The 25493-nt window shown below is 42.2% G+C and overlaps 1 protein-coding gene across 1 annotated transcript in view; it reads right to left on the bottom strand.

The window, feature by feature from the left end:
- LOC139218726 (ephrin-A5b-like) overlaps window positions 1-24292 on the bottom strand; it is a 63800-nt gene extending 39508 nt beyond the window's left edge. The window contains exon 1 of the mRNA XM_070850396.1: window positions 23578-24292. Coding sequence (XP_070706497.1) covers window positions 23578-23702 — 125 coding nt within the window. The 5' untranslated portion in view covers window positions 23703-24292. The remainder of the gene's footprint in view (window positions 1-23577) is intronic.
- Between the last annotated feature and the right edge of the window lie 1201 nt (window positions 24293-25493).

Below are 25493 nucleotides of genomic sequence, written 5' to 3'. Positions count from 1 at the left end.
AGGTGGTGACTCAGGTAGGACCGCCGCTGATATCAACAAACGCACTTCAGAGTGAGACCATCCAACAAATACAAGCGCACACAGTGAACAGTATGGGTGAAGTGGCGGCAGACGTGAGATTAGGTCTTGATTCGGTGCACATGGCGGGACCTCAGACTCTCACCGCTGAGGGTGACTCAGTATTGAAATGTTGTCACAGAGACAGAGATGAAGATCAGAGTGGCTTCACTCTGCTCTGCTATCCCCAGGTGTTGCTCTACCTGAGTCCCCCCTTCCTCTTCCCCCAATATCCCCTCTCCCCTTTCCTTCTCCGTGCACTTCTTTGTTTCCTCATGCACAACGTTTTTAAAGCAATTGTTCAATATTTTGATTATGGATTAACGTTTAAACCATTTTGAAGCAACAATGTTATTTTTGATGGTTCTCCTTTGTCAAATGTGATAATTTGCTGCTTTTTGTAGCCCAAAATTATAGTAAATTGGATGTTTAGGAGTGTGCTGACAAAAGAGGCAGTGTCACTGTGGGCCGCATAAAATTACAATGTGAATTTTTCCACTGACAGACAAATTAATTAAAGAAATAATTGCAGAATTAACCAATAATTAAAATAATCATCAGTTGTAGGCCTACATCAGGGATTTTATTATTTATTATGGATACATGATTGTACCACTATCTTGTCCATTCTTCCTGAAACAACCGTGTCCTAAGTCCTGGTCTGGATGCCTGTAAAATTCTGACCAGAAACCTCTTTTTCATCAAAAATGTGACTGCTTTTCAATTGCTCTGAACCCTCTCTTCTTTCTTTCATTCTCCCAAATGGAGAGAAGTTAAACCCAGTCCATCAACTGTACAGAGAGGCCATCACAGAGCCCTAAGCTTGGCCTTTATCCCCCCTGATTTAAACACCTCATCAAGCCGGCCTTACACCTCCCCCAGAAATAGACACTCTCTATAGATAGTAAATAAAATAAACAGTTGTGTCTGTCTGTCTGCCTGCACTGCCGCCTGGCTGAAGTGAAGATTTCTGAGCTATCAGCTGCTCCAGGGCAGCGGTTAAAGGGAATCACATGTTTGGCCTGACATAAGAAAGCTCTGTCAGATGAGGAGAAATAAAGACATTGAGAAATAAGTGAGAGAGAAGAGGAGTGACTGGTTGCACTGGTTTCTTTCCAGCCCAACTTCAGCTTCCCTCTCACTAAGCTCTGACCCGCTACGTGAGGTAAAGAGAAACAGATCTTTATGGGGGTTTTTACTGTGAGTAAAATATTGGGTGTTGATAAGGGCTGTGCGGCTGCAGGCCTGAGAACAGAGCAGGATAGAAAAGAGCCTTGGTTTTATTTTGGGGGTTAGTTTCCCCATCAATTTCTCTCAAGTCTCTACAAGGTCCATTATGGCGAGTGGAGTAGCGACAGCGACAGAGGGCACCCTGACAACCATCACCTCTGCTGCTTCAGAGCCCGGCAATGCACACCCCAAAGAAAGCTAATGAAAGAAAGTTGGTGTATTTGTGCGTGTGTTGGTGTGTGCACAAGCAAAGCGCCTTCCTTTGTGTACAATCCTATCAATGTCACAAAGGTTACGCTCCCTCAAGATAACCCGCAGAGATTGCTGTGGGCTCCGGTTGATTTTTTTTCACTCTTCTCTTTTTGTGATTAGGTGTCAGCAGAATTTCCTTGGTGTGCAGACGACGGCTTTCATGTCGTGGGTTTCTCATGGTCTCATGGCCTATCGGGCCGCCCATTCAAACACCATGCAAAGCGGCTGTACACAATGTCTGTTTGTAGTCTGGTCACACAAGCGTGGATCCATATTTATCTGAGCACAATGACATTCACTCCTGCACTTGATGTCAGTTGGCAATGAGGAAAGGCTATTTTCTTTTTTTTGCCTTTCATAAATTTAAGTTTCTGAGGGGCATGAAAAGTCAAAACTGTGAAGGTGTTTTTTCCACATACAGTAGTCGCATAACTTAAAACTGAATTTAAGAGCCTGAAAAAATCTTAGCTTGAATAGATTGCAAAGAAAAATTATAAAATCAAGATCATATTGTCTTTGAGCTCAAGATCTTCTGATTGAAAACATATCTGCATATCTTGAGGGTGAGGAATGTAAAAGAAAAACTTTGAGTAGGCACAGATGTGGCAGAACTGGCACAATGCTGTTTGGCACTGACGCACAGTCTCTGGAAATGAAATTTGTTCTTCAGCCACCACTTGGGTGGTTTTGGTTGGTATGTACTTTCTTTTTGCAAAAACTTGTCATTTAGTGCAGGAAACATCCTCAAAAGACCAGTGGTAGGCCTAGAGAATGGTCTCAGTATCCTTCTTGTCTCCACCTCCTTCTTGTCATTAAATCACTGTAATTGTTTCGAGAGTTTTTCATTTACCAGTGTATCAGTGTATTTCAGTCTGTTATGATGTTAATATAATCACCAAATAAAGAATTCACAAATTTCATTTGTTGACAATCTCAATCAGGTTTTTTGTGGGGTTGTTTTATTTCAAATAAAATTAGAGAGGTTTTACAAATTATTGAAATAATGGCAACTCCTTGATTATTTGGGTTAGAGTTCTATAGAACAGCACTAGCTGCAGAATTATCAAAAAATGGCGATGTCTCTAAGTCTGTATTAAAAGGATTAAAATAAGGATGCCCACTCTGTATGTATTCTGTATTCTGGTTCTTGAAGTGAGATCTAAACTAAAGCCAGTCAGATCAGGTCAGGATGTTACCCTTTAACCTAGACATCTTCGATTTGGCCAACATTGATACTGAATGTGTTAACGTCTATAATCCATACTGCACCAACATTTGTAATTTAAGTATTTTTCTACTCATATGCAATCCAGAAACATAAAGCTGTGATCAGACAGCATCAAAAAGAAACCTTCTTAGCTTCTTCATTCATTTAAATGAGACCAGTGTGTTTGGCGCAGCTGGGTGCCGACAGAAAAAAACGCAGCATCATCATCTGCGAAAAAATTGGACCTGGCTTAACTTTTGCTGCAAAACTGTGCAGTGTTGTCAGCACAACACTGCACAGCGTAGCTTTTTTATTTTCAGACTCTTGATAAATTTATTATTTACTGGTGCTTCTTTTTCCTTTAATTGGCATATTCTTAATTTCTTGCATTTGTTCATATATTTGCTGTTGTCTTATCTTTTGTCAGATTTGTTAATGTAATTCTAGTGCTTCAGACAGTGGAGCTCTCTTGAATAATGAAGTTCTACTATTAATCTCACGAATACTAAGAGTGTTTCCATAACTTTGCAGCTGTAAACTCAAACTCCAAAGGAGTTTAATCAGCTATAAAATGTGTTGGTGTTTGATATACTTCTAGACTGTACTTCCTAGTGCAGGCTGTTGTCTTTTTTATAATGTCGTGCCATTGTGGTTCTGAACACAGGCTCTCCCATACTATTCGTTGCTTTCTGGATGAGGCCTAAAATGTAAATGCGAATGTGATTTACCATGGGAACTTCATGGCATTCTTCTTGTTTTGGAGGACTGTGAAAGGAACCGGACTTGAGCCAGCTGAAAAGAACAGTGAGGTCTAACAGCCAAGAAGCGGCTGCAGTGAAGCTAAATTGAGAACGCCATATAAATCTTGGCTTTTTAGAGAGCAACATTAACACGCAATCACACACACACATAGGCAGATACACACATGCACAGCAGCCCTGCAGCGACAACTGTTTGCAGCTGATATGTTAATGGTTCAAGGTTGGTTTTAGTGCCCGGGTGACCACACTGGCCTCTGAAAAGCTCGGGTTCTAATGAAGCCCAGTTCACAAAACTCATTTACGCATCGAGGACAGAGGAGAAAGACTGAAGGGTGCCCTGTAACTGAACACTGCCAGCTAGTCAGTATGTGTGTGAGCATGTGTGAAATGTGTGTGCAGCATGTGCAAAACAGAGAGAAGAGGGAGGTGGTGGTAGACAGAGAGAGAGAGAGAGAGAGAGAGAGAGAGGCACAAGTGTCAAAGCCAAACAGCCATTCTAGCTCTAATACGCACCTTGGGCAGAAATGTCAGAGGAAAATGGGGGAGGAAGGAGTACGGGTGAAGACTGTGGGAGAGTGTTAAGAACAGCGCACGAGTGAGGTGAATAGGCTTAACTAGCAGTGGAGGAGACAGCAGAGAGCAGAGCTCATCTCACGGCTGGAGGAGTGTGGAGCAGTGGGTGTCGAGGAGGTGAGAGAGAGCCGGCGGCTGATGTGAGGACGGAGGAGGTGGAGGGGGGAAGAAGAGGGGATTTCCTGAATTGTGATGTCACAGGGTGGAGGCCTCCACTACAAAGCTGACCCCTGACTGGCCAGGCCTTCCTGATCCTTATCATGCCAGTGGTGCTCTGATCCAGACTGTGTCTCATACAGTCTGAGCTGACAACATCAACAGTGGCTTTATTTACTTATAACAGGAATACCTGATACAGAGGTAACCCAGTTTTTGATCATGCAGTTTCGAGCAGACCATAAATATGAGCAGCTGAGTGATAAAAAAAACATGTTAGTCTCCAAGTTGTAATTAAGATTCGGAGATGTGAGATGTGGTATTTTGTATTTGGCAAAAAAACCTGTTGGATAAATAGATGAAATTTAATACCAATACTTGCATGTGCAGCACCTTTACTTTAACGCACTGTTTAGACAAAAGGAGATAGCTATATGTCAGATTCTGTTTATATCTAGTTTAACTAGTTAAAGAGTAATGTTTGACCATTTTCATGGAGCAACAAAGAGGAAAGGTGGAACCACCAAGCAAAACTCTAAAGGAAAAAAACTTAGAACAGGCTCAGGCACTTATAAGGCTCATTAAATAGTTTAATAATATTATACATCCATCATTAACATATTTGTGTGTTTGGTTCATTAAATCAGCAGCAGTGTGTGTTAAAAACTTGAAGGAGGTAATGACCTAACACAAACATGTGAAACGCTGCTGCCACTTGTTTATTTATTTCCTTCTCTGGGTTTTCCCTTCATGCTCCGGCTCAGTCAGCAAATGCTAACTGTAGGCCAAGGCCAAACACCCGCGGGGAGCGACCCTGTCCTCGACACCGCTGCCTAACACATCATGCGGCTACTTTCTGCCTCCCACTTAACCCTCACCACACACACAAATATGCGTCCTGCTGCCCAAAGACACAAAAAATATGCCGAGACCAAATAAACATGCCGAGCTGGTGAGGAAATGCGGATAAATGCTGAGATGTACGACAAAAATTGTGCAAATGCCGAAGCCAGGCAGACTGAAGCAATGCTGGCGACGCACCAACACACACACACACACACACACTCACACACACACACACTCGGGTCTGCAGCAGAGCGAGGTGTCAGAGCCCGTTAGAGGCCTTTGGCTGGACGCAGCTCCAGAACAAGCTGGACAAAAGCGTTGCCTGTCTCCCCTCATTAAGTGATTTAAGATCCCGTGTTCCCCCGACTTCTTTCATCGCTGTCCAAAGTGAACGCACTCAAAAAGCCCAACAAGATTGCCAGGACCTGCTGACATGAATGGGGTGAAGAGGGGCAGGAAAGCCAAGTTCATGGCGGAGGACCAGGGTCTAAAGCTGAGCTACGCTAACCATGCCTATTAGCCTGCACACAGATGGAAGGGGGACATCTAGCTTGAATAAACCAGGGTACGATCTAGGCTTGGCCCCCGGGTGGGAAACAGCAGCCACTTAATCCATTAGCAGTTCTTCCTCCACAGAAGAAGCAACATTTTCCCATGAAGGTTTAGTTTAGCAGAAATGTGCTGTTTCCACATTCCTGGCTAACAAGGCGGCGCTATCTGGGGAGGTGGAGACGACGGAAAGATGGAGGAACTGGATGGAACATCAGAGCTGCATCCAAAATCAACCTCATGGAGAGCGCCAGTTTGGTCGGGAGTCGTGTCATGATTATGAGTGATTAAAGCAGAAGATCATATATCACAGTTACCAGGATTTACTATGAAAACTCCATTATAGCCTGTGGTCCCGTTTGGGTCTGGATTTGTCAGCGGCGGGGGAATGTACCGAAGGTTTTAGCAGCTGCTGCAAGTTAGAATATAAAGAGGCAATGAATCAAAGGATTTTGCAATAATTTCTGTCTATTATCGACCCCTTAAAGTCTTATCGAAACAAGAAAAAAAAATTTAAAGTTGTTTCGAGACCAAGTCAAGTTCTAGATACAAGACAAAAAAAGGCTGTTTCCAGACAGACTGCATCAAAGGATTTTGCAGCTGCTGCAAAAAATCTCCATCTTTTCAAGGTTGTTGAAGGCCTGAAAGCTTGAGAAGTGAAAAGAATAGTTTGTGGAATATCAGTATCTTAGAACAAGATAGATTTGACAAGAATTTGCGTGACATGTACAAGAAACCAGTTGAAATGTGTTTACATATTTTAACAAAATAAAGAATTTCTTAAGAAGACATAAAAAGCAGATATCGCATGTGTGTAGGGGTGAATGTAGGGCAAAAATACGCTCTCAGCTGCACACACAGACACACACACACACACACACACACACGTATAAACATACCACACACAGCTTCAATTAACACCTGAAAGGCAGCAGGCTCCTCTGGGTCATTATGTCATCTGTTAGCGTTCAGATTGAAGCTTTGAGAACGCCCCCTCAGATCCAGCACTGTGCATGATCTGCACTTAAGAAACGGCTTCCTATAACCGCTTTGATGAACGCAGAAATGTGTTTGATGTGGGTCACCTCTTAAAGAGAGGTGACGAGCGCAGGAGAGGCCCTGACTGAGCTGATGTCAGGAAACCTATAATTCAGACTTGTCTGATACTGCACAGCACTGCATCAGAGGCATCGTGGCATGGGAGAAATCTTTAACATATCCGTTAAAAGAGAAAGCCTAATTGGAGACTGAGTGTGGTCTGACATGGACAGTATACAGAGAATGCAGAAAATGCACTATTTGGATGTGGAAAAAAAAGATCCTCCGAGCAGCCAAGATCCAATTAGTGTGGTGTACAATGTGGGATCCAAACATTTGTTTACAAGAGGCTGTTTTTTTCCCTCAGCTCTGTCTCAGGGAAGGGAACCCTGGTCGGATTCCACGGCGGCTCCACAACAGAGTGGGTGTGGCTACACCGCACAAACCTCGGGGCCTTTTGACATTACACTGCGCAACCATGAGGTCAGAGGAAGGCTCTTTCTTCCAAGACACAAAGGAGTGATTTTTCACTCGCCCCGTGAGAACAGCGGCAAATAATGAACTCTCGGGCCCCTGGTATCACGTTCGGTTTCACACGCGTCAACTCCATTCTGGAGCGGAACAAAAGGGCAGTAGAAGAAACATTTGTGGGGAGGGAACGGCGTGCCCAGGGCATGGCATGCAGGGTGAGTTTGATGCATTTTAAGGCATTTTAATGGCAATGATAATCATGAGATTAGTAGGAAATTGTCTCTTTCAGACATACAGAGAAACATGCACTATTGAAATATATGTAGACATGTGTGATGGTGATGCTGAATCTGCAACTGAGGGAAGCAATAAAGTGTGAACAAAATCAAACAGGCAAGAATCATTTGTTCAGCATGTCACTCTAAGAAAATATCTGGAACCTAACTGTGATTTGATGCCAGATAGGAGCTTTAAAATCACTGGACAGAAGAAGGCTATCCTTTATCATAATGATTCAAACTGACTCATCATGGGAGCTATGAAAGAAAAAGAAACAATTTATCAGAAAAAAAAGAAACACGGCTTGAAATTATCGCTAAATTTTACTGATTTTTCACCGCAAAACAGAGAGATTTTTAATCGGAACAGATCCAGTTTCGCTGATTTTAACTTGAAGATCTTACATTATATCCTGCCGCACCCAGCCGTCTTCTACTTCAATGTGACACTGTTTACAATAAACAACATCCCCTTGCAGAAAGGTTCTGAATATGCCCGTGTTGCAGGATTCCACGCTCGGTCGTATTTTTGCAATACAGATTTTTTTTTCGCCCATCTTTTAAAATTCATCAATAAATTCCCCGATTTATCTTTAGATATAAGTGCCAAAAATAATGAGCTCTACCTGAAGGATGAATAAGAAGAAAGTGACGATGATTACCCAACTGCAAGTATTTATCAACTGAAAAAAAGGGAAGAAAATGTTGACAATCTGGACTGTAGCGATTAAAGCCGTCATAGCATCTGTAAACTGACAAGCTCTTGTTAGCGACGTGTTTGCTTCATGGCAGACTAATGCTGTTTATATGGAGGAAAACAGCAGCATCAAGGTTATAGCAACAAGATCCAAACAGTTCAGTCCTGTGACATCATCGTCATAATTGCCGATGTTGACCAATCAGCTGGCACACCTGGTATTTGTTAGCTATTGTGACACATCCACCTGCTCTTAATGAGGGCTTTAAAGTAAAAATCAAAGCTAGAAACAGGAAATATGCTTATGCGTGTTTATGGAGTGACTAAATATGAATATGAGTGGATCTTTGGCGCTTGTGCTTTTTTTGTCACTTTCGGTTCCTGCATTAAAATATGTTTCGCGGACTTTAGCCTCTTTACAGTATAATTTCCTTTAGAGTTTCAGTTTCCAGCTGCAAATTGTTGACCGTACACACCTAAGAAGATAAATGAAATATCCTCCTAGATACACCCTTAAATAGCGGGGCAAGAATTTATGGTGCTCAAGACTGCAACTAAAACCTGCGACTTTCCAGCCATAAGAAACTCTATAACCAGCACCAGCTACCCTGCTCTGTGTCATCTGTGCTGCTAAACTATAAAGCTTTTGGGAAAGGCCAGGCGGATTAGGCTGCAGTTACTCTGACATGAAAAGCTGCACTTAATTCAAAAGCTCTCATGGCTGATTAATCACAAATTATGATCAAACAGCTGACTTACAAGATAAACATATGACACCCTGCTCCCGAGTCTGCATCTGCATCTGTCTGCGTTTGCCTGTGTGCAAAGGAATGCATGGTCTGTCTGTGTGTGTGTGTGTGTGTGTGTGTGTGTGTGTTTGTAGAAAAGTACGTGTGCATGCGATCACACTGTCTCCCCAAAGTCTGCAGACTCATTTTCCACAGCAGATTTTATGTGTGTCTGCACCCACACAGCACACCGCTAACTTAAAGTCACCAATTCATCTGTGCAGCATCTGAACCTTTTTACGTACAGGATCGCGACCAAAATGAAAAAAAAAGAGTTGGGGGTTCCACGCTCACAAAACAGGTCTGGGGAAGACTTGGGACAGTTCTGTTGTCTGGAGGGTGATCGAACACGCAATCCATAAACAAGCCTAGAAAAGTGGGATTACACTAAAGTCAGCCTACAATGAATGCTCAGTGTGTTGTACACATGAAGGAACTGACTTCAGCTTAAACCTGGGAGAGAGTGACAGAGTCAGCTGAGTGGTCAGGAGTGAGGTTCTTTAGTGTGTAGAACAAAGAGTTGGAGTCTGAGAAGCTTTAATCGCCCTTCTCATATCTGATGGCAGAGCAGCAGGAGTCAGCAGCCAGATGAAAAACATCTGGAAACCAGGGTTAGAAGAGCCGAAGCAGGACGCAGCTCAGGGTACCAGAGCGTCCCTGATTGTACAAAAGTGTGACCTGCTTCTAGGCTTCCCTGCTAATTGTTTGCCATTGATAACATATTTGGTGCTATGGTACTACTTTGGCAGAAAATTTGTAAATTAACTAATGTTACGTGTGCTCGTCGACGTTTTGGGATCATCTAGTGTTTTATAACAGTGTGTTGCTAACAAATGGAATTATTATCCAAATTCTAAGAATTTCTGGGGGGCCTACCACATTTCTTTCTTTATTATAACAAATACATTTTGACCAACTTTTTTGATTTTGTGCTGCTTGAACAAGTTTGGAGAGTACCACAAATATCACATTTTTGGGACGCTACGCCAAATTTGAGGGATTTCGATCCTGACAAGAAACGTCTGTGGGTGTATATTTTTTACACACACGGGATGGTTGATGGGATGGGATGCTCACAAACACCTATTATTGGGGTTTCTCTATTCTAAAAGAACATCAGCAAGTATGACATTCTAAATTTTGTATGCTGTTGTTGAGTTGTTGAATATTACTAGCTTCTATGGTAAAGAAACTACAGAAGTTCAAACTTAAAAGGTTGATGTTTTACTCTGGGATTTTGATTGTCTTTTTTTAGGTAATTGATGGGAATTAAAAAGACTAGAGCTTCCTTGAAAGGAAAGACAGACAAACAAAAGACAAGAAACAAGAAGCACTGTAAGAAGCATTTATACTGTGGTGGACTTTGTGTGTGTGTCGTGTGTCCATGCCATGATGAATAGAGACCATATAGATAGTGATTTATTCAGATAGTTGTTGGCATTTCAGTTTACAGCCCCCAGAAAGCAGCAGGCTGCTGCAGCATGAATTCAACATGCTGCATTAAGAGCTTTGCTCCCTTCAGGCAACTGGAATTCTGGGTTATTTCTACCCTGGTGTATCTGGCACAGTTTTGGTTATCTGTGCTCAACGGCCCAATGAAAGCACAGCTGCTCCACGGCTCATTGGCTGCTGTGGGGTTATGGGTTAATCCTGATTGGTGACTTTTTGAGAGGACACACCCCTGTCTTTTTTTTTTTTTTTGGTCTTGGAACAAATTTGCATATTTATCCATTTTCACTGTACTGTGAAGGATTTGTAACCTAATTTCTGAACATTTTGGGCTCCCAATAACAAAAATTTGATATCATCAAATGATAAAAAGGCCTCTCAGCTGTTGTTTCGGCCTCCAGAGTTGCTTTTTAAACTCCCAATTCAACACTGGAATAATGTTAAAGACCATAAATGCTATTTTAATCACCTCAGCACGAACTTTATTGTCTCTCATCTCTTTACTGTACTTGGAAATAATCAGAAAATAATGTGATTTCTGATTTCTGAAAAAGTCATGAAGTGTCAATCATTGGTGCTGCACCAAAGCACCACATCTCCCACTGCACTGCTGGGTTGCTGGGCAAAATTTAGAACAGGCCTGCCTCCATACAGGAGTGGCTTGGTGGATGGTAAATGCGTGTGACGTCTTAGCCGGCGTGTTTCTCTAACCCCCCTGTGTATCGCGTGTCTAGACCTCACCAGCACTACTTCTGGAAGGACCATGTGACCCAGTCACAGGACTTCAACGTCCACACTTAAGGCCCATTTTTTCTGCTTCGATCAATTCTTCCCTCTCAAAGCAGCCTATAATCAAACAGGCTCAAATAAGTGAAACTGAGGTAAAGTGACAGAAGTGGAACCCGGTGCCAACGACACATGGCTGCATCTAAGCGAGGTTCAGCCGTGCAAATACCAGCTCGCTTTTGAAAAGATTTTTTTTCTGTTATTTAGGTATAAGAACAGTCATAAGACTTGATACCAAACTTATTGTCAAAATTATGGCTACAGCCATGCCAATTTGACTAGAAATGAAAAAATGAATGGCCAAAATTACGATTGGATGCAAAATTAATGAATTTACTGTGATTTTTTTATTCTAAAATATGTAATTCTTTATGTGAAAATGTCAACGAATACAATCTAACACAATCTTCAAGATTATTTCATTTTAGATTGAACCAAGTGTAACTTACACATCATATTACACACTGGGAAACACCACATATTCATGACAACAAACACATGCCTGTACAAAGCATACATACAGTATATGTACTGTATATAACTGTATTTTATGATAAATAAAAACTATGGTTTTGAATGGGGTGTATTTAAATTCCAAAGAAAAGTGTGATTTAAAATTATGAAATTGAAAAAAAAATTTAATTGAAACAAAATTTACTTTAAAAAAAATGTAGAATGATTTGTATTTCAAAATGTCTCGATGAATAAAAATAAGTAATAGGCAATGACATATGAATAATAATAGAATATGTATGTAGATGCAGTCAAACGTAATCTGATAATATTGATTTAAAAAAAAGCCTATTTTCGGAGGATTTACTTTACATTTTTAAAATATTTAGTTATAAATTATAATAAAGTCTTATTGTTGTTCTCCTTGTGACATTGGAACATCTGCCATAAAATCACACCCACTCACAGAAATATATAATTTTTTAAAACAAAAACAAAATAATTAGTGAACTTTTGGTGACCAGGCTTTTTGCTACTTACAAAATTCCACTAAAACTTAATAGTCACCTCCGTCCAGAGACCGAAATATGAGCATTGGGCAATAAAGACTTAACCTAAGCAGCCGGCGTACTCAGGAAACAAATAAAACATCTTTATGAGCAGGATTTTATGATGTTAATGGGCACAGTCCCGGTCCAGTGGCCTCTAAGTGCTCTGCTGGACAGGACTGTGTTTCAGAGCCGACTTCAGACACCGGCTACTGTCTGCACCGCCGCACACTGAACTCTGCACAACTCACTGTCTTCATGACGCTGGCGGGTGCTGGTGGATAATTAAAATGACGCTTTCACTGCCCGTGAAATTATAATAAATTCCCATTAGCTGGGTCTAATGTACACTTTCCTTATCAAGACACAGAATATAAAACTAATTGATACACAACAAGCCCTGTCCGTAGGAGTCATATGGTCAGTGTAACAGGAGACAAAATGCATTTCTGTAAGGTTTTTGTTTTTTTGCAGTGCAGAAATACTCCATATTTTGCAATTCACTTAATTTCAAAACAATATTTTCCGAAAGAAAAGTGAAAATGGCCTGCTAATGAAGTAAAAATTTTTCACATTCCAGCACAAATTAAGATTTAAAGACTGTAAAGTAATTTCTTTTACTTCTCTTGACTTGATTCTCAGACTATTTTTCCTCGAAATTTTCAAAATTTGTGCCATTATCTTACCACCGATGGTGGATTTTCTTCATATTTTTAGGAATCTAGTTCAGTATTAGAGTAAAAGACTGGTTAAAGTGTGTTTTTGTTTTATTTTTTTAGTTTTTGTTTTAACAAATTATTACTTCTGAAAAGTGATAAATTCACTATTAAAGCAAAATGAGATTATTTGGTGCAATAAAACTCACTAATGAGCGTGTTTGTTTCTTCTGAAAATATATATTTTTAATTTCTTTGAACTCATAACTTGTCATTCTCAGATAAAGTCATTTTACAATTGGATATGTTCTGCAGTGATTCAGTATTTTTCATGACATTAAATCAGAGTGAAACTTTGAGCGAGGTTACGGGGTGTCTCCTAGTTTTTATTTGTTCCCTCAGATTCTCTTTGAAGCAGGACAGGATGGGTGATCTATTACCTTGTCCCTTTTGTTAAAAGGACAATACAGGCTTGTTGGGCCATTAGTTTGTCTTTGTAGGTGCTCGTCTAGGTGTGATATCCACCCTGTCACTGTCGACCACTGGATCCACTACAGGGACAAAGAAAGACTTATGTGGTCAAAAATACCCTGAGGTGGTTTAAAACATTCTTTTTCAGTCAAAGGGGAATCTCCAGTAAAAATTTAATTATCTCAATTATACATCAGAATCGACTTCAAGCTTTAATACCACAAATATGAAGGAATAGAAGCCGACAAGAGCTCTGAGAGGCACTGATAACCAAAGAGTCTCTTGTCCGATTCATGGGAACGTAGTACTCTGCTCAAGTGGAGACATCTGATTGGCGGAGAAGAGGAGGGCTGCGATTGGCGGGACGGTGGCATATTCTGTGTCGACTCAGCGCTGGGACCTGTTACGCCAGATGCCCTCCTCTCGTCCCCTGCAATGTTTGCAGCCCCACGCACGCGATCCCTCGCTCCGCTTGGCTGCACCCTCTCATCGCATTACTTCTGCTATTCTAACTCCTCCATCAATTATGCACTAGAATAACTCAGGGCCCTGATGGAGCCAAGACATAAAAGGGGATCATCAGCGCGAGCGCTCGCAGCGTCTGCCTGCGTGTTCCCACCATGCTGCTGCTGCAACCGGTGATATGAGCACCAAGGTACCAACTCATATAGGAGAGCACTGCCGGCACACACAAACGGGTTTGTGCATAAATAAACACATCTCACCTTGCACAATCATCATTGTGTTAGTAGGTCACGCCGGTTAAACAAAGTCATAAAACCCTCCTCTACGATCTTAGTGTTTCTTATCTAAGATAAAAGACCTCGTCATTCAATCATTAAACTTTCTTGTGCAAAAAAATCAAGACCGATTACCTTGAAACAAGTCTGAAAAGCAAATTGTGTCATTGTCGCACTCCTTCAAGGATCGGACCAATCTGAAGGCAAGAAAAGACAGCAGCTTCAAGAACCTTTATCTTGAATCTCTGAAGTTTGATAGCTCATATCTTGTCTTATTTTTATGATAGTTTCAGGGAAGTCATCTTGTCTACTCCACTAGGAAATTTTTTCTTTGATACCAACAAAAATTCTGTAGAAAACAGAATATTTAGCTTTTTTGGACAAGATTTTTTTGTAGTGTTGCTTGCCTAAGGATGTTAATCTGCAGTAAAATTATATAATCTCCTGCAATTAATGAATTTTACAAATCCAAATTTTCTTCAAACAAGTCGAGATTTTCTAAAAGTGAATGGGTGTATCTTGAAACTAGAAAATAATAAAACGGGTCGCTGCCCTAGAATCAAGGAAGAGATGATATTAGAAATGACTTCAAATAAACTGATCAGTATTGCAATACTTAAACTTTACATGCAGATTTTTCATGTTTGAGGAAAATCAAACAGACAAAACAACTTCTTTTACAGACATAAACGACTTCATGAGAATGAGATTTTTTTTTTTTTTTGTGGTTGCGTGTCGGATCAGAAAAGATTAGAAAATGCTCCAGTGACGTCCCAGGATTCGTAACCTACTTTTATTCCTTGAAACAAAATGGAGTCGAATTTGGAAAATGGCTGCCTGTGCTCCCCGCTCCGCCACACATCACAGAGAAAAGGCGAACAGGAGGAGAAGTCAGCCACGTCTATGGAAAGTGTACAGATCTTGGCAGTCTGAGATTTCAATTAATGACCCTGCAACTCAAGTTGTGCGAGGATGAAATACCGAAAACAATTTAATCGCTGTCATTCATCAGCAAAGAAACACAGGCCAGGAAAGAATTTGTGTTAAAAAAAAATTAACAGTCGACATAATCTCGACCCCTCTATTAAAGTCATGGCGGTCCTGACCTGGATTTCTCCTGGTTGCGTGTGAAGGTTTGTCCGGCCTCTATCGTGAGATCACAAACAGCTTTTTTAATATTTCATAGGTCCCAAAGCTCCAAGTATGCTGAAATCCAACAGGAGGAAACACTTTGAGTCTCAGCGGACCAGAGAGCCACACGAAAGGTCCCGCAAAGTCACACCAAGTTCATCAAACAACAGCTGTTCTTCACGCGCAGATAAATAACATTTGTCCTTTCAATATTTTTCACCACGGGAGTCTGAGAACGGCTAAACAACCAGAAATTTCTTCTCTGTTGTGGTACGAACAACACAGATCTAAACCATTATCAGATAAACCCTCATACCTAAATGATTACATGTGGCATGTGAACCAAAGACACAAAAGCAATCAGACAGCAGCAGCGTCTCCGACAAAAGCATAGTTTGCGCCATCAGACATATTTTGGTTTGTCTTTGTGTCGACTCTATTTCTTACCATATGCGTCCTGTTTTGTGAATCCCCTGTGATTCACAAAACCTTGACTGGGAAAGTGACACACATCAGCTTCATCTAATTTCTTCCAAGATACACAAAAAGCTAAAAGTCAGCAGCCATTTAAAATCAGGATATATAGTTTTTGTTTCAGGCCTCCCTCCAAAGCCGCACTGACCCAAATACAGTTCCAGAAACATTTATTTGGAGACTTGGCCCCTGCTGTCAGAATGATCACATTTGCTTTTTATCAAACATATGTTTAAAGCTAATTTTCATTTCAGCTGTGATCATATATGATTTTAATCTACTGATGCACCATATTTCTCATTGACTCCATTTGTCTTAAACCAGAATAGTCAGTGAAGCCGTCCACAGACTTTTAACTCAACATCCAAACTATCAGAGACTTATTCACCTCTAAATAATCCAAACATGTAAGAGAAAACGTGGCTGATTCTGTTCTCTCCCAGCTTTCACTCATTCCTGTTCAATCCTTTGCATTTACTCTACTTTGAAGAATGGAGGAAGGTGAATGCACCTGCAAATAATTCCCATATTATCAAGTCATTTTGTGTTACTGTGACTCCTAACCATCAAGAATACCAAAAATATATCGGGGATGTAACATTGTTTCAATGTGTTTCCATCACAAATCTAATTATTTCAAGAATTTTCTAGCGAGAACACCATAGAAAAAGACCAATAGTCCAACTGCAATCAAGAAAAATGCCATGTGGTTGTAGAAAGTGATTGAAATTAGTCGATTTGTGTTGGCAACAGGTTGAAATAATCTTACTACACGAAAAAAAAAAAGAAAATACGGACTTTAGGATTCAAGAATACGTATAAAAATTTCTTTTTTAAACTTGAGGGCGTGAGACAGAGGCACATTCTTGCAGCTGCAGCATTCTCTGACAAAACTTTCACTGTGTTCTTGCACAGCAAATCTGGACAATCTAGATAAATGCACATTTCATTTCATTTGGTGTTGAGGAAACTATAAAGGGATGCTAGGATGCCCAAGCACCCACCCTGCCATCTTTGATACTGCGCGATGCCCCACAGACAGCAGCAGCCTTGCTCAGTCTGTTAGCAGCTTAGTGGCTCTTCAGGACCTTTTTGGAAACACTTTTTAGAAGCTTTACTGCAGTCATTAGGAGCTAAGGCTGATTAATGTGAATGGTCAGGCAGGGCCTGGCTTTCTGAGGGTAGAACAGAGAGGGGTGAAGGGTCCCACAGGAAGTGTTTTGTGTCTCCACACAAAGGGAGGGCTGACCTCTTAAGCCCCTTAGAGCCTCTTTGCTAATACCCTCACCGGTGCCTACAAAGACACAGGGGATGCCATTTCACCACTCACATTCAAACAGCATACACAAAAAAAGCCTCACCAAGATTAAAACGGCAGAAAAGTGAACCTCTGTGCAGTGGAGTGAGACTGTGAGATTAGGCTCGAAGAGTCCCCCGCTAATCCATTGACTGCCGCGCATATCAAACACAGGATGCCAAACTCACACAGTATCTGATCTGGACACAATGAATCTTATCAGGTCTACTGACTTATTTTTGTCTACCGTGAGTCATATAAGTTTCATGTTCTCATGATGTTCTCTCGCAACAATCCGCCAGTAGAGACACATGATTTCAACCTTTTTCCAAAATGCCAACACGTCTTGTTAAATTTCAAGATTGTGAAATTTCCATATTTAATTGCACCTTATTTCAAGATAATAACTCAGGAACAATTCTAGAAAAGAAAAAAAACGTAAACAGGTTTACTGTCGTTTTGAAAACATGTTAAAATAATCAGGTTTTCTAGATCGACTCTAATGCTGCAATTTAAGTTACATGCTAAACTCCAGAAAACTCTTGAAACAAGTTGCTCTGTATCAGAAACTGGCTGAAATGACAATGCAATGACATTTTTTTTTCAACTTATTCGAGAGGACATGCACTTCAGGAAATTCCTTCAAACAGGTTTCTTTGTAGTCGAATCCTTTCGTGTTATTGTGCTGAGGGGGCAGATTGTTTTCTCTAATGAGTAGAATTTTTTAGATTCAAGTCAGATTTTTCCTGATTCTAGTGCAGCAATTGACCTTATTCTGCCTTCTTTTAGGAAGCTCACTTCTGTTGGAATATGTTTGAAGCAGTCACTGATCATTTTTTCACACATGTTAAGCAGAATGTTCTAGATTTGTGTGCGATCCCAGTGCTGTGATCTGCCATATTCTTTCTTCTTTGAAGATAATGATACTAAATTTGACATCAAACCAGTTGATTTGTCCTGGAAACTGGTTTATGTTATCAAGCAGCGTGAGAAGATTTTTTCATTACTGGGAAGTTAAATTTTCTAAATTCAAGCGTGATTTTTCCTGATTCTAGTGCAGTGATTTATCTTATTCTGTCTTCAAGATACTGACATGAAACTATTGTTGTTGTCTATTGAAATCTGGTTGAAGTAATTGTGCTGCATTGTTTCTTCTTTTAGGAAAACAAAAAGTGCTCAAAAATTGACAATAAAACTTGGAACTTGCAGCACAGTTATTGTAAGCACAGTACATTTGCTGTGCCACAGCCCGAGAGAAGTATTGCCAATAAACCTGTCACACTTATTAGTAACCCCTCGTCACTAGTTCCTGTCAATCACGCCCAGCAGCCTGAGGGCCTCTACTTATTAGTCAGAGCGTAAAGGGGGTGCTGGGGCAGCTTCTCTCTGCAGGCAGGGTCATAGAGAGCATGAGGAATGACGGGCGTCTCCACAGGACAACTGTTACCCTCTGCAGAAAGCTTAGTATACGAAACTCACAGCTTAATTGACCTGAAGGTTCAGTATTAGTAGGTACATTCTGTAAGGTACGACTGATTAAAGTATCAAGGGGGAAGAAACTGACATGACATGAGAATCTGAATAAGGGAGATTTCCTATCAAGTGATGTGACGCTCTTTCATTTCATGCGCTGAGAGCCTGAAGTGCTGTGAGGAGGCTTAATGCTCCTGCACTTTGTAATAAAATGGAAGGTAAACCTCAGATAAGAAGCCTCTCATCCTCAGTTCATTGATAGTTTCTGAACCTTCTCTCCAGGAAATCACATTCAGTCAGCTCTCTCTACTGCCTTTTGAGATTGAAACTTCCTCAGGGTGAAAGCACTGGTTCTGACCCCACCCGGGACTCCATGGCCTGGACACTGTTCCCCTGTCAAAGCGTCTGGTCTCTTATGCGGAAGTTTCTCTCACCCTATGTCGTCCCTCCTGTTATAATCCCCCAGCCCCACCTCTGATAACACATGCACGCTCTCCACAGCCACCTCTCCCGTCTCCTCCTTCTCTCAGTCTGTCTCTCTGCACTGTTAAAAGCCAGCTATGGGCCGCTGAGTACGAGCGGAACAATAGCGGCCTTTCAGGCGCTCCGTGCCGGCGCTGGGAGAGGGCTGCGGTCCTGAGACCCAGTCAATATTTGGACGTGGTTGCCTTTTTGTGTCCGTTTTTAATCCAAGCGGAACCGAGCTGCAGGGAGCCGGGAAAAGGCTGAGAGGGGAAAGCGAGGGTAAACACTGGGAACAATGCAAACGGGGCAACTCACAATGCCACTGGGAAACTATCACAACATCAGCTGGCCACCAAGTGAAAAATGGAGTATTGTTTCTTTAAGTGGAGATTAAAAAGAGAGCAGTGTAAGAAAAGCAAATAGCGGAGGTTATTCTGCTAAGAGAAGAAATGAAAGTGTCAAGTTGAGGAGCTTTCTCCCATTTCTGAGGTATTACCTCAAGCTAAAAAAATCAAGTATGTCCAGACTCTGAGAGGGAAAATTCTATTGGGATCCTCAGAGAGGTCCTTGAAGTCAAAAACCACACATATACCCAACATGAAAACAGGCCACTGAAAAGATTATTCGATTGTCTTATGGAGAAATATGTTGCATCTGCTGGGGAACGCTTTGGATGGGCATTATCAGGGATTAAAGGAAACCCCTGGGGTGACAGTGCTCTCCCTGAATGCTGGAATCCCTCTCTCCCCAGCTGTCAGGTCGTTAGTCCCACCCAATGAGGTTCTTTGATGACGAGGGGTATCAGTTTCCATGGCGTCCGAGACACAAACAGCTTGGGAGATTAGGGACGGAACTCGGCCCTGATTCTCCGTTGATCCCACCTATCAGCAACAAATAAACACCTTGGGCCACGGCAACGCCCGCGTGTGGACCATATGGACCCGGGTGGGTTTTAATGAAGCAGCTAAATAGCTGGTGAGCAGGGAATTCACTAATAGCTCCTTGTCAGAGCAGCAGTAAATACCCCAGTCATACACTTTATTCCATCTTTTGGTTACCGACACAGACGGCGAAGCTGACAAGGAACATCTGTGGCTCATTTTTCTTACATGAGCTCTCCCCCCACAAAATGCTACACTTTTTATTTTCTAGATTTTGCGTTCTCGTCTTTATTGGGATGTTATTGTCTTGGTGACACTTTCTTATTCTTATATCTTCATAAGCTATACCTAATTACTTTATTCATGGTAAATACACGTAGTAATAAAACAATTTATCACACAAAAAGAACAAATGTTTGGATTCTTTTAATCTGTTCTAATAAGGCATACTTGGAGTTGGAAGTAATGTTTAACAATGGTTAATAAATCTATTAGTAATGCTGTATAGATCAGACATTTACACTGAGCTAACGCCACCATAACCTCTGATCTTTATCTTGTTAATAGTGCCTTGTCAAAACCAAAGGGACTACAGTATAACAGCAGACACACATTATTCTTCATTATTCTTTAATCACAACATCTTAGACACCTTATCTACAACTACATTTGTCTTCTGCTACATCGAAATTTTCTATTAAATTCCTGCACTTTTTGATAATACGATGTTCACTTTGTAATAACCCATCAGATGTGTAGTTTTAAAGCTAGTGAGTCATTAATAGAGGGTTCTTCCACTACAATAATCCTTCAACTCTGGAGTTATGACAATAAGTTGTTAATAAATGGGTTTTAGTCTTCATGTTACGCAGCCCTTTTTCACAAGCTAGGAGGTGGAACTGCACATTGGAGGGTTCTCACTACCTGGCTACACAAAAGTTGTTCTGACAAATGGCTCCTTACTGATCTGCAAACATGAATAAAATGCAACTTTTAAACTTGTAGATACTACTAGACATTCCATGTCAATATACCAGGAAAAGCTAAATGCTCCGCTTCATTATTCTTCTATGACAGTATTTGAAACTACACCAAAAGGCTTCACACCAGTGTTTTGCCACATACTATTTACAAACTTTTAAATTTCCACATTGTTTTAGGATTATATCCAAATAAGGACACTTTCCAAACATGTGTTGCACCTATATGTACAGCAAACCCATATTACATCCCTTGACTAATGGACTGACTCTGAGCAGACTAAATGCAAAAGATTTCACTGCAGCCAATTACATTTTACTGATAAATACCAAAATAATATAAGTATCTGAAGCCTGTTTGGTTCTTTTTGGGGAGATTTGAAATCAAAAAAATGTCCAAGAGTCATTACATCAATTGCGTCTCAGCGGTCTTTCAGACAAGGCTACCAGATACTGGAGTTTTATTTAATTTCATTAAGCAGCATATAGGAGCACAGCTACTCGCTGTCACTGTGGAACCTTTTCAAACTCCAGGCGAAGCTAAACCATCCTCGGGGCTGTAAATCCAGCTCTCAGACTCCTGCTTGCCTCAGCCTAATCAGCACCACGCATCAGCACAGGGAGATGTTTTCCTGAGATGAAAGCATAGCAAACATGGACGCACGTTTATCTAAATTACAAAAAAGGCTCCTTTCAGCCCCATTGAAACAATAGAAAAACCTGAAAATGTCATTGCATTTCCATTTTTCACGACTCACTTCCCATTTCAATTCCAGAGCTCCTGTAGGGGATTTCATGAATGGCTGAGTATGGACTGCTGCTCCGGATGCCATTTTTCCCCACTTTGGTCAAATATGCAGCAGAGAAAGCAGAAGAGGGGGGTAAGAAAGCTCATCTGGAAGTTGGGACTGTACCACAGCAGGTTCCCAGAGCTCCAATACTGAGTATGGTTACATTAAACAGCAGGGATTCGGGGCTCGTGAGCTTGTATGGAATACTGTTAGGTTCTGCTGCAGGTCAGGGGGCCCCCGGCTTTAAGCACGGACCTCTCTAACATTATACAGCCCGGGTCAGGTTTAGATTAAAGTCATGAATGAGAAAAGGAGACAGTCATTTAGAGTTACTCATTTATATAGCCTCCATTCTGCAGAGACAAAGCCCAGGCGGGGGGCCGTGCCGGGGCCGTCACCGGGCCCCATGGCCGGCGGTACTGCCCCGGTTTTGACCCTGACAACGGTCCCCTCAGTGCTGCTTAACCCACGACTTGCCTGGTTACTACCAAGTGTGTGACCTCAGCATGTGTGGATCTCTCACAAGACCGAGCACCACGCTGTGCCTTGGCCGCAGCTGAAATACCCCTGTGTACCCCCTTATTGTCTGCCCCAGCGTGGGCTCGGAGGGGGGGCAGAGGGGGTGGTGCGGGGGGGCTGGGGAGGCACTTGGACGGTGGAGCATGGCAACCAAGAAACCAGACTTGGGAACTGTTTGAAGGCCAAGAAATTTGAAAAAAGCAGCCTGCAGTTTGTGAGTGGGACATAAAGCTCTTATCAGACTCAGATATCTGTCAGTTAGCGGAGGAGGAACATCAGCCTTTGATGTCAGAGCCACAACATTTGCATTAGTATAATTTACATCCATTCAGTTTGACTCATCAGAAACCCAACAAACCAGTTCCTGAACAAATGTTAATTTGAATTCTCCTTTTTTTTTTTTTGACACAAGCCGAAACTGAGGCCCACTAATAGGAGACAGAGAGGAAAGTATTCCTGTCTGACTGAAACAAAGTGGCACGCACTCATTATATCACTATGTGTACAAGTGCCAAGAGTGAAGCACTGAGTCACCAAGGGAGGTGCCCTGACACACACAGGAGGGATCATGTCACTTAAGGATCCAAACGAGAAGGATCTGGGCTCACATGAAAAAACTTTTTAGGACAAACTTGTAATAATTAAAACCAGGAAGCAACCTAAAGTTTTAATGCTGGTTTTTAGTCCCCCAACACGACAAAATAAACTTTATCAGCACGTTCTGTGCAAAGCAGTGTGACAGATGAGTAATAATCCACTTGAATTCAAACTTGATAAAATTCTCTCCAAAGTCTCATAGGATAAGTCTCCATTTGGCGCAAAATCAATTCCGCCAATTCTCATTGATGGCAGCAGACTGAACGCGACTCAGCATTATTTCAACGCAGCAGCTCAGCTGAGTACATTATTCCCTGCGCCTGTTAACACTCATGTGCTTCATTTTTGACCTGAACGCGGAGCAAACCCTTAACATTAATGCGTAATAGCGCGTAATGGTGCTTAATAGCGGACAGCCTGTGTGAAAATGCTCGTTGTTCCTCTGTCAAGTATGATTTATGCCGCTCAGTGTGCACATTCGATTACAAAGATGATTCAGATATGGAGGATTATTAAACTGTAATCTTCACAAGAATCCGTCAAAGAAGATAACGGATGAAGGTTGTAGTCAAGACTGAACCCAACAAACGCTCAATTCATCAACCGTATGTGTGCCGAAGAAGGCTTCATAGTGGCAGTGACTCAAACCAAATCTTACATGCTGATAATCATTCTTACAAATTGATGCAAAAACGGATTCGTTTTTAAATTGTAAATATACACAGTGGTGTTCTGTTTTGCTCCTCTGAACGGATCAACTTGATCTGTAGCATTTGTGATGACACCAAATGGGGGTTAGAGGGCACTGACTGTACATCCATCCACTCAGCGATTAAACTACTGTAAGTTAGAGTGCAGCTTCACCGGGCGGCGTGAAGAGTGACGCCAGGAGCAGAGACCCTCCAGCGGGCGGAGGAAGCCCTTGTGCGCCGGAGCGTCCCTGCGGGAGAGCGGGATACTTACTTGGGGTTGGTGCGGTTCCAGAAGACGGCGTATCGGTCGGACACCACCTTGGAAGCCGGGTCCTGGCCGTACACACACATCCCAATGATGAGGATGAGGAAGAGGATCATCTCCACCTGCGGCATATTTGCTGTGGAACTCCGATGAAGCCAAAATGATTACAGTCCCTCCTCAGGTTGGGGTTTCAAAATTCTGATGGATGTGGTGATGCAGTGTTGTGGGGAGCAGAGTGACGAGAGAGTCCACTTCACGCGTTTTATTCCCGCACAGATGCAACTCCCTTTATAGCTAATTAAAGCTCAAATGTCTTTCTCCTCCTGTAGAACAGCAACTTCTTGTTCAGTCTGCGTGTTGACAGTCAGATCAATGACTTTGCACCAAACGATCACTCTTCACTCGCTTGAGTGGAAACCAGTTCTACTGAAAGTAGCGAGCAGACGGTGAAAATCCACAGTGCCTGAGCCGCGGCTCTCCGGCTCAACTCCGCGCAGCGCAGCCAACAGTTTCTCCAACTCGCATTGAATTTCCCAGAGAAGAGGCAACGCTGAGTGCGCAGTGGGAAAATATAAAAAAAACACAAAGAATAAATGTTCCACGACGCGCAGATGAAGAGAGCAGAAACGCAGCCGCTCGTGCAGTCGCTCTCTCCGGCGAAGGAGCTCTCCTCCAGTCCGCTGTGAATCGCCAAGAAGACTCAAACCAGCAGCCTCGACTCCGGCTGAAGCCGCAGCTGCACGGACGCTTCTGCCTAACAGCGAAGCACGCAGTAAATCAAACCTGTGCGCCGCGCGCAAACGCACACAATCTCCGGGTTAAATGTCCCCTGACGAGCGGCACCAGGAGCGGTGTTACCAATGTGGAGGAACCAAACCAAGTCAGCAGCGCTTCGGCTCCTGCGGCCATGCTCTCCCAGACCAACCCCCCCTCCTCCAATCCCCACACCCCCAATGCCTCCCCCCCTCTCTCCCTCCCCCCCCCCCCCCTCTCTCTCTCTCTCTCTTCCTCCCTCCCACTGTGCCAACCGAGCCACGCTGCAAAAAATGCTCGTCTATGCATGTGAGGTGTCCGCGGCTGTTGAATCCTGGCGTTCTCGAGTTAAATGCAGTTTTGCAAACTCATTAATCATCACTGCTTTGCTCCCACTTTGAGATGCTTCACAGTCCTCACAGGCTGCTGCACCCCTGCTCCCCACCCCCGGGAGCAGATCGATCCACTCCACAATCCAGGCAGCAGAATCTCACCAATCTGTGTAGAAACTGACATATTTGTTCACAACTGTCAGAATCAACTTCTCATATTGGATCCTAAGTGCAGCCGCCGCAGAAGTGTTTGTTATTGCAGATATTTCTTGCAGTGTACAGTTTCACGGTTGCTCACGGTCTCATTGGCTTGGATTTTGAATGACGGGCGTCTCGCTTACAAAAACAACGTTCCTCCTCCTGGGGGGTATTTGTGCTTCCCAGGCCGGCAGACAGACCCCAGATCATTTCATAAAGCTGCTGCACAACAAGCCCCTTTCACGGACCGAGCCTTATTTTCACTTAGTCATGATCTCACTCTGTCTAACATTTGTTCAGACAAAATGCTGTGAAGTAGCTTCTATTCGTGTGTGCTGTTTTCAGCGCAAATTAACTCAGAATCTACTGACATTAATAATCCTGTCAGCAGTTGCAGCGCTCTCCCACTGTTCTGTCTTAAGACAAATGGCCTTGAAACCAATAAAAGTATCATAATATCTCAGCTGGGAGGGTTTTCACGACAACAAAATATATCCACATATTTTATTGTCAGCACCAAAGCAAATGCTGCTTTTATTTCTTCTTGTTTGCTTCATTTTTTATTGGCCACACGTTTGTCTCACATACATTTTAAGACTTAGCCTTCCCCTGGTTTCTTGCTGTTCATCTACAGTGTGC

Source organism: Pempheris klunzingeri, chromosome 19 (assembly GCF_042242105.1).
Source record: "Pempheris klunzingeri isolate RE-2024b chromosome 19, fPemKlu1.hap1, whole genome shotgun sequence".
In the NCBI taxonomy this organism is placed as follows: domain Eukaryota; kingdom Metazoa; phylum Chordata; class Actinopteri; order Acropomatiformes; family Pempheridae; genus Pempheris; species Pempheris klunzingeri.
This window is presented reverse-complemented; position numbering and strand designations above follow the sequence as displayed.